This window comes from Corylus avellana, chromosome ca7 (genome assembly GCF_901000735.1).
Source record: "Corylus avellana chromosome ca7, CavTom2PMs-1.0".
In the NCBI taxonomy this organism is placed as follows: domain Eukaryota; kingdom Viridiplantae; phylum Streptophyta; class Magnoliopsida; order Fagales; family Betulaceae; genus Corylus; species Corylus avellana.
The window spans coordinates 1,560,261-1,573,594 of NC_081547.1; the positions used below are offsets into that span (position 1 = coordinate 1,560,261).

Consider the following 13,334-nt stretch of genomic DNA (forward strand, 5'->3'; position numbering starts at 1 on the left):
TATATATATATATATATATATATAAAGAAATGCGGATAATATCCGCATACCCTAAAACCGCTATCGATTCGCATTAATGCGGATATTAGTTTTTGCTACTCGCATCCGCATATGCGGATAGCGGTTATTATCCACCCACATTTTTACCCGGACTCTAACTTATCATATTATAGAAGAATATTTACATATTACAGAAGAATAACGTTAAGAATCCCATATATAGAAAAAATCGCAATTTTTTATTATTATTTTAAATTAAGTGTTTTTTAAATCGTCATGCCAAACACTGTACGTTTTGCAATATCTTTTAAAAACGTAGATTATTCTTGCGAAATCGCAACTCAAACGCACCCTTAACAATCTCTTACATATAGGTTTATATATATATATATATATATATATATATAAAGAATATATTAAATTATCACTAATCCTGAAATTTTAAATTAATAAAAAAATAAAAATAAAAATAATTATTTAATTAATATTCTAACATGAAAAAATATCACTATTTACATACAAACGATACTCATATAACTATATATGGGTCTACATACGCCCTTTAAAGTTGTATATAAACCCCTACATCATACTTGCTATATCAACTACAATTAATTAATTAATTTCTACTTGCTATACCAATACATTTTCACCTACAGATCGACAGCCATGGCCACTGCTCGCTTGGCTCTTTTCTATATTGTTTTGGTCACTCTCTTAGCACTTTATGAATGTAAGTATTTCTAAATAATTTTTCTTCTGAATTTTTCTCAGATGTTTTTGTGGGCCGGCTGACATTGTTGTATTTGCTCAACTTGACATCAACAGGCAACCAAAATGATGTCTCTATGAACATTAATGGCAACGATGTGGTCGATTCAGGTGAGAGACCAGGTGATGTATTCAGGAGTAGGAAAATAAATATTCAACTTTGCAACCCAGGCAAATGTAAGGACGACGGAAGTAGTTGTTGGTGTTGCGCGTTGCAAAAAATAGGATTCCCGCTCTTCCGAGATACATGCTACCATGGCACCAAACAAAACTGTACAGATAATTGCCACGAATAGCACCGCCATTAGTGTTGGTGTATTATTATTTTTAGTTTTCATTTCCAATAAGGATTGGGTTAAACCCTTTCCCTTAAGGAGTAATGTATCTTAATAATTAAACACTCTGATCAATGGATTGAATAATCATACTTGAATGTTATTTCAATTATTTTCCTGATCTTGTTTCTTTGGGCTTTGGACGGTGAGATCGATCTAAGCATGTATATCAGATCAATGGTCATCAATTCAAATCTTAATTTGGACACATATCCTCAAACATACAGTTAAAGTGTTTTGCAATCGTTATCTTGAATTATCTAAACTCTCAATATATATTGGGGTTCCAATTGCCGCCACCCCCACCCCCCTCCCCTCCTTTTTTTTTGATATATCAACTAATTTTTGGGAAATAAAGAAGAAATAAATACTTATTTAGTTATTTTTCCTTTTTGGGTTCAACAATTTCTAAATCCAACGTCTCCTTTTCATGATTACCCTCTTTTTTTTTTCTTTTTTAATTTTTTTTTATTGTTAAATTAATCAGTTAGATAATTAATAACCATTAATGGAAGGATAATATACATTTTGTCATATCTTTTTGGAAAAAAAATGCAAAATTAGATCTGTAATTACACCAATTTTGTAATAACCTCAATAGGGTTTAAAAAAGTAACTTAAAACTCTATGTAATGTAATAAGCATAAATGAAAAAATAAAAATAAATTAAAGAATGTCTCCGCCCCAAACTACCCTTGTGACCAATGTGACCCAAACCTCACGTGAGGTTTTGAAGGCATGACTTGAGCCAAGAGGTTCTCAATTAATAGAGAAGAAATCAAGGCACTCCGGATGGTTTATCCTGTTCATACCAAGTGGATCAGTATGCTGGATTTTCAATCTTAATAATTGCGACCTTCTATGAGTATGGAAGTTTCCCTTCAAAAAAAAAAAAATGACGGTAAGTCTCTGACACCATATAATAAAAGAGGATAATTGTTTGTAATGCCTCAGGGAAGACTTTATCAATAATTCTATTTATAACAATTACATGATATATATTTGGCTTTGAAATACAATATACAAACGTATACAACTTATCTTTGGATAAATTTGTTGACAATATAACACTTTCGATATTAGAGAAGACGTTATCAAATACTTTGTTTGACTTCATCTTTAGCAAACATATTTATACGTTATCAAAAAATGTTTTTTTTTTCTCATAGGTAGTTTTTGACGTGTTAAGTGGTCTGATGCGTCAGTAAAATTTACAGACATGTCATTATTGACGTATGTCCAGCATTAAAATTTTGGGTGTCAAAAATAGAAATTTTTTGACGTGTCAAAAAGTAGCATGTCAAAAAAATTTCCTGACATGGCAGGAGTGGCACGTCAGAAAATTTTCTAACGTGTTAAAATTAACATGTCAGTAAATTTTAAAAAATAATAATTTTTCTTTTTAAAATTTTTTCTGGATTTTTTTTTCAATGAAAAAATTTATTAATTTAAATTATTTTTCAATTAAAATAATTTATTTATTTTTTTAAATTTTTTTACCAATTTCGTTTATCCAGCTCTCCCTCTCTTCTTTTCTCCATTTTCTCACTCTCTCTCTTCTTTTTTTCATTAATTTTCAAAAACCCAAACCCAAAAAAATCTTCAAAAAATTAACCTGAAAAATAAAAAACCCAAATGTCAAACCCAAAAAATCTTCAAAAACCCAAAAAATCTCCTTATCTTCTCTTCTTCTTCTTATCTTCTCCTTTTTTTTTCTTTTTTTTTTTTCTTTTTTTTTTCGTCTTCTTCTCTTCTCCTTTTCTTCTGCTGCTTCTCTTCTTTTTCTCTTTTCCTTTTTTATTTCTTCCTCCCTCTAGAGGGAGCTGGCCGTTCAGAGAAAAGAGAGAGATTGAGAGAGGAGAGAGAGTGTGGGGAAATAAAAGAAGATAGAGGAAAAGAATAAATAATAATAAGAGGAAAAAAGTTGAATATCCCGCTCTCTTTTTAGTGACGTGCCAGCATTTTACCACGAACCGGTTATAGCAGAGGCGATGGGAGCACTTAGGGCCATTGAACTCAGCCGTGAAATGGGGATTCAAGAAGTCATTTTTGAAGGAGATTGCAAAACGGTTGTCCAAGCAATAAACTGTAAGGAATACCAGTGGAGCCGATATGGACAAGTGGTTGAGGACTCAAAGACACTTCTGGGGGATATTAGAAGATGAGAGGTGAGGCACGTCAATAGGGGGGCAAACACAGCGGCTCATGGATTGGCGAAATTTGCGATAAATGGGCCCATCGATCGCATCTGGAAGGACGAAGCACCCAGTTGTATATCTGATATTATATCCCAAGAGCTTTTTGCTCTTTCTATGTAGAGTCAAGTACTCTGTTTTTTATGAGATGAAATGCAAGTGAAATTGTTTCAAAAAAAAAAAAAAATTAATAACCATATATATTTTGTTACCTACTATTAATTAATAACCATAAATTAAAGAATATAAAGCACATATATATAATAACCATATATAGTGAAAGCATTGCATAATTTTTATTATTAATTTATAGCCATATTTATTTTGTTACCTAATATTAATTAATAACCATAAATTAAAGAATGCAAAGCACATATAATAACCATATATAGTGAAAGCATTGCATATAAGAGACAAGAGCATTAACTAGTTTTATAAAATTTTAATGGGTTTGAATATATCTCTTAATATATGATGACATATAACAATTATACATATACCAATTAAATTTTGTTACTTAATATAGGTACAAATAATTAATATTATTAGTTAATAATTATTGAGGTGTTAAATGACTCGTCAAGAATTATTGACGTGTCAAAATGACACATCTCTATTTATTGACGTGCCATTTTGACACGTCAATAATTATTGACGCGACAAAAAGTGTGTTACTGTTTGCCATATCAAAAAACACCATATTTTTTGTTGTGATATATATTTGGTGTATTCAAAACTGAGGAAATTATTTCAATAATTATCTTGATGCAAGATATATATTCACATGGTTAATTATACATCTTCAAAGTTGTATATAAAAACCTACATCCTTCTTGTTGCATGTACATAGACAACCATGACCGCTGGCCCGCTACCGCTGACTCGGCTCTTTTCTGTATTGTTTTGATCACTCTCTTGGCACTCCATGAATGTAAGTATATATCTCTAAGTGTATATATATTTTGATTTCTCTCATATGTTTGTCTCTTACCGTAACATTGTTATTTGCTGAATTTGACATTAATAGGCAACCAAAATGATGTCTCGCTAGACAGTGGCATTGATGTTGCCGATTTAGGTGGACTTGGGAGCAAAAAAGTAAATATTCCACCTTGCCACGAAGATTCATGTACTGATGGAATAGTTTGTTGGTGTTGCTATATTAAAAAAAAATTCTTTGGCAACAGTACTGAAACATGCTATTATGACAAACAATCCTGTTTTCAAGCTTGCCGTCCGTAGATAGGCTCGAAGCCCCCGTTGACGGAGTTCAGCAGATTTCTGAACCCTTATCGTTATCATGCATCCAATAACGTAGTTGTCTTCTTCTACTCAACTACTTGTCATTTTTATTTATTCAAGTTTATCAATAACAATAAGAGGCAAATATTGCCTATAACTCGATGAAATTAATCCAAGAGTATATTTGATAATTATATATTATGGGATTTAATTATATTGATTTTAGAGATTAATTTGATTGTAATCATTATCACTTTATCCCGAATATGTATTAATTGCTAATTATTCCATTAATTAACAGGCAAACAAAACAATATATGGTGATTAAATATATTTGTTTTATAACTACGAATAAAGAATAATTTAATCATTTGGGTAATTTTGTTTTCAAGCTTTTAATTATTATGGGGAAAGTTTACGTACCTTCCTTAAACTAGCTACCACCTAATTGACAATGTCTCTTTAAACTTTTAATTACGACAATGTCCTCCCAAACTACCAAAAATTGTTAATTATGTCCTCTACATTTCACAATTCGATCACCTCCTATTTTAGTTATTAAAGTGGAATGTAAAATATATATTAAATTATTAAATTCATCCGTTTAAGCTTTTGGGACATATTATAGCATAATAATGTTAAGAAGGAACATCACAATATGAAAAATGTAAATATTATACCATGAATCATAGGTTTTTTTTTATTTTTTTATTTTTTTATTTAATCTATCTCCGCTATTAGTGCTTTATCAATCACAATCCTCTTTACTCCCTTTACAATAGTGACAATTCTTCTTTATGCTTGATATGGAAAAGTGGTACAACTTCTTCACATTTATTTGATGCCTTTAATTACTTGTGTGAAATATTTATTTAATGGTAAGATCTTTAATTACAAACGCACCTTGAGAGGAGAGGATCTTCGATCAGTTGCTACACGTACAGATTGATTGCACGCGTCTTTGGTAACTCGCTGATGTGTTGGAGCATGTGTGCTGTCATCTTTAATAGTTGTGAGTTGTGCTCAATTTCTTTTCGTGCATGTGTAGCTGTTGTGCATTCGATTTTCTCTCTCTCGGGTTTTTATATTTAAAAGCATCAGGTTTTTGTTTAGTAATATTTAGTTACTTGATTGGTGTGGACTTATGATCATTCTCTCCCATTTGTAGATTAAGATCTTGAAAGAAATCTAACTTCCTCTTTACCAGCAAATCTGCCAATTTGGGTAACTCAAGTTTCATCTCAACCCCTCCATTTCCTCTGTGTTTTTCCCGGACTGTTAAAATATCATATCAAAAAGAAGGTGTTAAAAATTTTGGAGAATGAGAGAGAATCTAAGAAAAAGTTAATAAACCATAAACCAAAAACAAATAAAAATCAATAAGCTAGAAAAAATCAGATCAAAACCCAAAGAGGAAAAAAGAAAAGAAAAATAGAGAGAAAAGCTCGCTTACCGTTGTGATTGATTGTGTCGTGGCTCCGTTCTGCAATGGAGACAATGAAGAGAGATGTTGTCGATTTAGGTGAGAGAGCTGATGTACTAATTGGCATTGATGTTGTCGATTTAGGCTTTGTGGGTTGCATCTGAAACAAAGAAAACACTTTCTGAAGCCACAAGCAACTTTGAAGCATTCTAGCTACAACCATGATGACATTTCCTTGAGAATAGGAAGGAAGAAGGTTACATCGCACACTGCATATATCCAACAAAACCAAGATTAACGTTAAGTACTTATTTTGCCTTATCTTTTGTATTTAAGATTTATCTCACACTTGAATAATGATACAATTTATTCATTTTTCAATCATTTTTTAATCATTTTTATAGTTAATAGATGAATCCACTATTAAATTTGTATGGGCGCTGGGGCCGGCCGGCTGGAGCCTTAGGCACATTCATTAGGTGGCCGCCTAAGGCCCCCAATTTAATAAGGCCCTTAATTAATAAATATTAATGAAGATGTTTTCCATAAAATATATATATATATATATATATATATATTAAAGTCAATATTTTTTAAAGTCAATATTTCACACAAGTAATTAAGGACTTAATTAAAGTCAATATTTTTTAATTAAGGCCCCAAATTATGGTAAATAAGTAATTAAAAAATGTATTAATATCGCTTGATTCTCTTAAAATCTCCAACATTCCATTCTTGAAAAACAAGTACTACATAGCATTAAATGAGGAAATCAAATAAAATATTAATATCAAAATCATTCTTAAATAAAATTATCATATTGAACGTAGAGATTTTTGGTAATGAGCAGCAAAAGATTTTCATCATAATTTACAATGACGGCTAATCAGCAATAAATTATGATCTCAAGTCCCAAACCGGCAATTGAATAGTCAATGCATTTTCTTCTTCTATCTCTAAAGTGATACATATTACATAGGTTACTTTTGTGGATTAGGATCCCCTACAATTTCTTTAAATTTATAGATTCTCAAATTACGTGATTTATGTTGTTTTTAGGTATCAAAATGCTTGAAAAATGCTACCTATTAAAAATGTGGCATATTATCGAGGTAACTAAAATAAATAAAAAAATTCCTCCCAAAAGGGTTCATCTTCACTTTTGTAGAGACACTTATTCTTCATAAAATCAAAAGACAATTTTTAGGTCAAATCTTTTTTACAACATAGAGAGCAAGAACGTGATGAAAATACACACAATTCTCAATCGAAAGATATCACATTTTTAAAGATATCCATACTCAAGTCTTATTCAAATTTGAATTCTTCTTTTCTTCTTTTCAAGTCCTTAAAATCATCACACGTATTTAATGGGGGAGATCTTTTAGCATTAATGCAAAAATTCTATTCCTTAACAACCTTGATGCAAGAGATATTCACATGGCTATACATTAATCTTTTGATCGTGGAATTGCGTTGGCGCCGTTTAAGGATCCGGATTTATTGAAATTTCTAAGAAATTTCAGTTTCTGAAATTTCGAATTCAGACCGTCCATTTTTCATCTAATGGTCATTGTTCTATCACGTGTCCCACTACTAATAAAATAATAAATATTTATTATTTTATTAGTAGTAGAAAACATGACAAAACAATGAACCTTAAATGGAAAATAGACGACCTGCATCTGAAATTTCAAAAACTGAAATTCCCTTAAGATTTTCTGTGTTGTATAGAAAAACCTACCTCCTAATTGTTATTCGGTAAGCATTCATCGAAAAAAACAAAAACAATTTTTCGCACAAACATCATGGCCACTGCTCGCTTGGCTATTTTCTGTATTGTTTTGGTCACTCTCGCGGCACTTTATGAATGTAAGCATCTCTAAGTATTTCTTTTGACACTTAAAAAGAAAAAAAAGAAGTATTTCTTTTGGATTTCTCTAAGATGTTTGTCTCCGACTGTAACAATATTGTTGTATTTTCTCAACTTGACATCAACAGGCAACCAATATGATGGCACTAGAAAAAGGGGAAATGACGTTGCCGATTTAGGTAAGGGAGCTGATGTATTTAGGAGCAGCAAATTACATGTTTCATTTTGCAACCAAGAGAACAAATGTGGGATTGCAGATACTTGTTGGTGTTGCGCGTTACTTAAAAAAGCCTTCGGCCGACCATCATGCTACTTTGACGAAAAAGCCTGTTTCGTTAATTGCCATTTATAGCTGCGAAGCCGTGTACGTACGTACATCCCGCTGAAAACACCATGAATATGTTATGGATTGGATGGATATGGTGTCTTAGTGAATTTAATCAATAATTATTCTCATTTGTATTTTTGATTAATAAATAAAAACCCTACGAGTTGGTAGGAGTAGTTTATTTTCTCTTGTGACTCTACAGTTTATTATCCCATCAGTTCAATATTTCCTAGCTATTACCATAAGCTTGTGACTCATTTTTTCACACATGCAGAAAGAAAGCATCACATGATCATAGTTTCATCTTGTTACTTTATATCTGCTTCAAAATATTTAGTAATAAATTCAACATCCTTCCATGGTATATATATATATCGTAAGCTCTAAAATACTTGTATGGTATTCACAAGAGAAAGCTAAACAAGCACCCAAAGAATTGAAGCAGTTTTCTCATCATCGTACTACATTGCCCAACAAGCTGTTTGTTGAGGGTGAAGAACTCTGTTCACTTAACCAAGGATCATGCACAGAAACAGGGGAGCTATCCTTCACCTCCTCCATCAAAGCCAGACGAACATCCACCTTCTCTGAAACAATCGATCTCTGGCTCCCTGCCCCTGCAAATGACCTCTCACTTCCATTATGTGGTGATGAACAAGAGGATACCGCTGAAGATGCCATGCATATATTTTCCTCTAATGTCGCCCACCCACTGCGTCTGATGTGTTCCAGCTCTTCGGCCACTTCCATCATAGAAGGCCTCATGTCACTATGAAAAGCTAGGCATCTGAATGCAAGCTCAGCAACCTTGTGAACAGAATAAAGTGTCCAAGCATCCCTATTTGGCTCTAGGAAAGGATCTACTATCTCATCTACACAACCCTTCCCAATCCTATCAATAGCAAGTGCTGCCAAATTCACGTCAGTCTGAGGCCGAGAGAAATCAACCACTTTCAATGCAGTTATTATCTCCACTAAAACAACCCCGAAACTGTAAACATCACTTTTATCAGAGAGATGAAAGTTTTGATGGTATTGAGGATCAACATAGCCTGGGGTCCCTTGTGGGGCAGTCGAGATGTGTGAGATTTCCGTCATGCCAAGTCTAGAAAGACCAAAATCAGCTACTTTTGATTTGTAACTGTGATCCAGTAATATATTGCTCGATTTGATGTCCCTGTGATAAATTGGTGGGTTCATGGCAGAGTGGAGATAGGCTATAGCATTAGCAGTCTCGGAAGCAATTGTGAGCCGTGTTGTCCATGGGAGTCCATTGCTCCTCTCTCTTTGTAAATGCTGAGCAAGAGTTCCATTAGGCATATATTCATACACAAGGATCTGTTCACCCTCCTCTATGCAGCAACCTAAGAGGCGAACAAGATTTGGGTGGCTCACGGAGGACAGGAGTTTGATCTCATTGAGGACTTGGTCAATACTGTTGGTATCTCTATATTTGATCTTTTTTATGGCAACCAACTCATCATCTTGAAATTTTCCTGCATAAACCGTGCCAAAGGCCCCTGTTCCCAACATTTGTGTCTCAGAGAAGCAATTTGTAGCTCTTTCTATTTCTTTGTAAGGATACAGAGGAACACTGGAGTTTCCAGCAGCATCACATAGGAGGCGTTTTGCACTCATTTGGCTCTTCAAACAAGTGGAACGGCGCCGAACAGAGGAACAGATAAGAATCAGACTAGCCATTACTGAAGCTCCAGCAACAATCCCTAAAAACAAAATGATGTGGATCATTTTACAACTCAAAAATATTTAGGGTATACTACACTGCACAGCACAATCACCAAAATGTATGAAACCTACCAAATATTATTCACATAAGTTCAGTGTGTAAGTTAAGGTGATTTGGGTTGAACTTGAACCACATTGCAGTTCTAATACAATCAAGATATTGATTTGACTCATTTGAGCCTCCTCGGATGTAAGGACTCTTATGTTTATTTGATAGAAAGTCTTCTGATGCTTCTTGATATTGTAAACAATGGGAACAATTCAAACCAAACGCATGGAGAGAAATCTTCACCTTTTTTTTCTTTTTTGGGGGGGGGAGGGGGAAGAGGATGAGAAGTTGAGCAACTAGATGTAATTTTTTTTTTCCATTAATCTAACATAATAGGTAGGTTTCTGCCAGTAAAAGATAGAAGATTTACCTCCAATGAGAACACCAATTCTGGTCGTGCCTCCACATTTGCCAGACAGGTACTTTGAAGGATTGCAATGAGAATCTAAATTATCTAATCACATGCCAATTAATGGAAAAATGGATTAGCAAACAAATCAAGTTTCAAATATAGTGCGATAATTTTCAGCTTAGTTACATCAAAGGGTCATGGCATTATGGATTAATAAAATGAATTTCATGTTTGTTAGATATTTAGAACCTTTCCAAAGCTCAAATATAATCTATCTATTTACATATTTCATTTCAAGTCTATCTTATTACTTTATTAAAAGATTAGAAAAAACCTTAAAACAGTAAAACACATTCACAATTAGAAAGATTTCATCATGAATATTTGTTTAATGAAAGACAAAACCGATATTAGAATCCTGGTAATCAAAGTCATCTCTCCCTTTTGAATTTTTTGATCAAAGTCCAAACCTATACAGCTTAGACATGTGCTTCCCCTAAAATCACTCCACAAACTGCTACAAGAAACAGTCATAGCTTTTGACTTTTAATGCATTATGCCTGGCAAGACATAACCTAAACAAAAATAGATAAACTTCAACTCTGCAGGAACTATATGGGCGAAGGCTTCCTAACTATATTACAACTTCTAAGATATGTCATCATGTGATTGGAAGATGATTTTTTTTTAATTTTTTTTTGGACTGATATGTCTCCAATCACATGCTAACACATGTCAAAAGTTATAAAATAGTTGTAAGCGTAGCATTACTCAATTCGAAAAGCCAATCGTGAACATCCTTATGCCAAATCTTTGAGTGGGATAAAACCTAGACCTAAGAGCATTTATACCTGGTTAGCCAAAGTAGGGATGCAAATTTGGGTGAAAAACCACCCACATCCAACTAGCTATGTTACCAAAATATTTGGTGAACTGCTACAATGCCTACCAAATTTAGAGAGCAATGCTCAGTCACCATTCACCAAATGCATAACAAGAAGAAAATTCTATCATTCTCCCTCTTCTCAATTTTTTTTTTCTTATAAAGAAAAAAGAAATCTTTGACAAAGAATATTTAAGTATAATAATGAAAATAGAGAGCTTTAAAAAAGTTGGTAGTTAAAATAAAAAATAAATGTAATTTTTTAACTAAAATGATGAGAAAATTTAGTAAGTCGTATGTAAATGCTCTAACAAAATCAAATTGTCATCAATCTATAAACAAAAATCATCACGACCCAATTGGCCATGACTAGCAGCCATTGACAAAGTTAGTTCAGTTCAAAACCAACCCGTTGATTTGTCATACCCAAATAAAAGGAAAGACATCAGGACCAATTTGCCCCCCACAAAACTTATATTGCCACATGCTCAATGAAGTAAACATGGTTATTTCAGTCAATTCAGCCCCATACCCAAGCCCACTTGCGACTGTACGACCATGGACTTGACTGGAGAGATTCAACTCGCGCGTCTTTCTTTAATTGGCCAATCGCCGCCCCAGGCCCCCCACCCAGTCGTTTACTTTATCTCAAACAAAAAGCAAAAAAAAAAAAAAAAAATCGGCTAAATAAATAAATCGGCTAGTTGGCTCACCTTTCCGGCAACCCTCACCACCTACGTACCCATCGCCGTGAAACCCGTCTCTACACTGCTGGCACCGGAAACCTCGACTCCCGCCGTCGGTTTTATTGACCATCACACAGTGCGAATCATCGGAGCAATTGCACTGCCCTTCGATCCACCACCCGAGCTCGACCCTCTCGAGCGTGAGCGAGACCGCCGATTCGTTCGGGTGCGAGTCGAACACGAACGACGAGAACAAGAACTCGCAGTTGCCCGCGCTCCCATTGAGGTTGCTCAGGAAATCCACGCTCTCCACACTCTTCGCGCAGCTGAAATTGTGGCTCCCGCAGCTCGACAAGTTGAACTGGTCTTGGACAAAGCTAGTGGGCAAGACACAATCGTTTTGCTTGGTGGTACAGTCCCGGAGGAGCAGCCTGTTCCGCGGCGTCGGCGCGAAGTTCTTGCTGAAAAGCGGTGAGATCGATCCTATCGCTCGTTTGCACATCGGCGGGAAATCCACGAAGATGCTGTCTGAGGTTACGTTCTGAACTTGGAACTCGCCGATTTGGATTTTGTAGTTGTTGGAGCAGTTAAGTTTTATCAGGCATGAGTCCGAGAACCCGAACGGGTACTGTACTGTGTTAGCTCCACATGAGGTGTTGCATCGGTCTGTTGAACTTTGGGCTCTGGTTGGATAGACTGTGAAAATTGTGATAATAAGAGAGACAATTACAGTTCTCATTCTGGGTTTAGGCCAAACAGAGTAATCATCACCTTTCTCTGCTGCAAAAAAGGTAAAGAACAGAGGAAATATATCAAACAACGAGCTTGAGATTGAAAGTTAATAATAGTTGATGAGTTTGATGAAAAATTTGTATGGTTTGAGAGAAAGAGCTAGCTTGGAATTATGGTAATTGATTGAGGAAATAAAAGCTGACCCTTATGGAGCCGTTGGGAGGCCATCAAACCCAATAAATGCTCTCATAGAAGAGAGGTCTTTTTTTTCTTTTTTTTTTTTCTTTATAGTAAATGATCTGAGTCTAAGCTTTTAATTCCATTTCCATGGGTTTGGTCAGGTGGAAACTTACCTCTCAACTCCCCTTCAGTGCTCGTAGTAATTTGCTCTTTCTTTAACCCTGTGAAAGTCTATGGCTTTGCTTCTGACTGATCAAACCTCGAGGAGGAAGAAAGAAGAAAAACGTAAGACAGGCAAACCGTGTGATTTCGATGAAGAAGCTTCCTCTTTGTCACGCTTGTCCAGTTGTCTGACACCCGTAGAATATAATGTCCATTGGGGGTTTCTGAGATGACGAACTTACCCTTGATTGTTGGTACAGGAATGCCCCTGTAGTGGAGTATAATTTACCCACAGAATCCAGGGTTCGTGAACTTTGAAGGTCAGCGTGATATTATGATTAGTTTGATCTGTACAGAGTTTTGTGTTGTGTGGACAG

General features: G+C 34.5%; 1 protein-coding gene across 3 annotated transcripts; it reads right to left on the reverse strand.

Annotated features, from left to right (window-relative positions):
* Nucleotides 1-8,456: 8,456 nt before the first annotated feature.
* Nucleotides 8,457-13,289, reverse strand: LOC132187294 (wall-associated receptor kinase-like 14). Of its 3 annotated transcripts, none has more exons than XM_059601560.1 (4): nt 12,819-13,289; nt 11,911-12,663; nt 10,333-10,407; nt 8,457-9,891 (listed from the first exon to the last, which is right to left on the reverse strand). In XM_059601560.1, the coding sequence occupies exons 1-4, from the start codon at nt 12,841-12,843 to the stop codon at nt 8,621-8,623; spliced, it is 2,124 nt and encodes a 707-aa protein (XP_059457543.1). In that variant the 5' UTR covers nt 12,844-13,289; the 3' UTR covers nt 8,457-8,620. The 3 variants fall into 3 exon arrangements, with proteins under 3 accessions (XP_059457543.1, XP_059457542.1, XP_059457544.1); XM_059601559.1 differs by having other exon boundaries at nt 10,333-10,416; XM_059601561.1 differs by having other exon boundaries at nt 10,333-10,416; nt 12,969-13,288.
* Between the last annotated feature and the right edge of the window lie 45 nt (nt 13,290-13,334).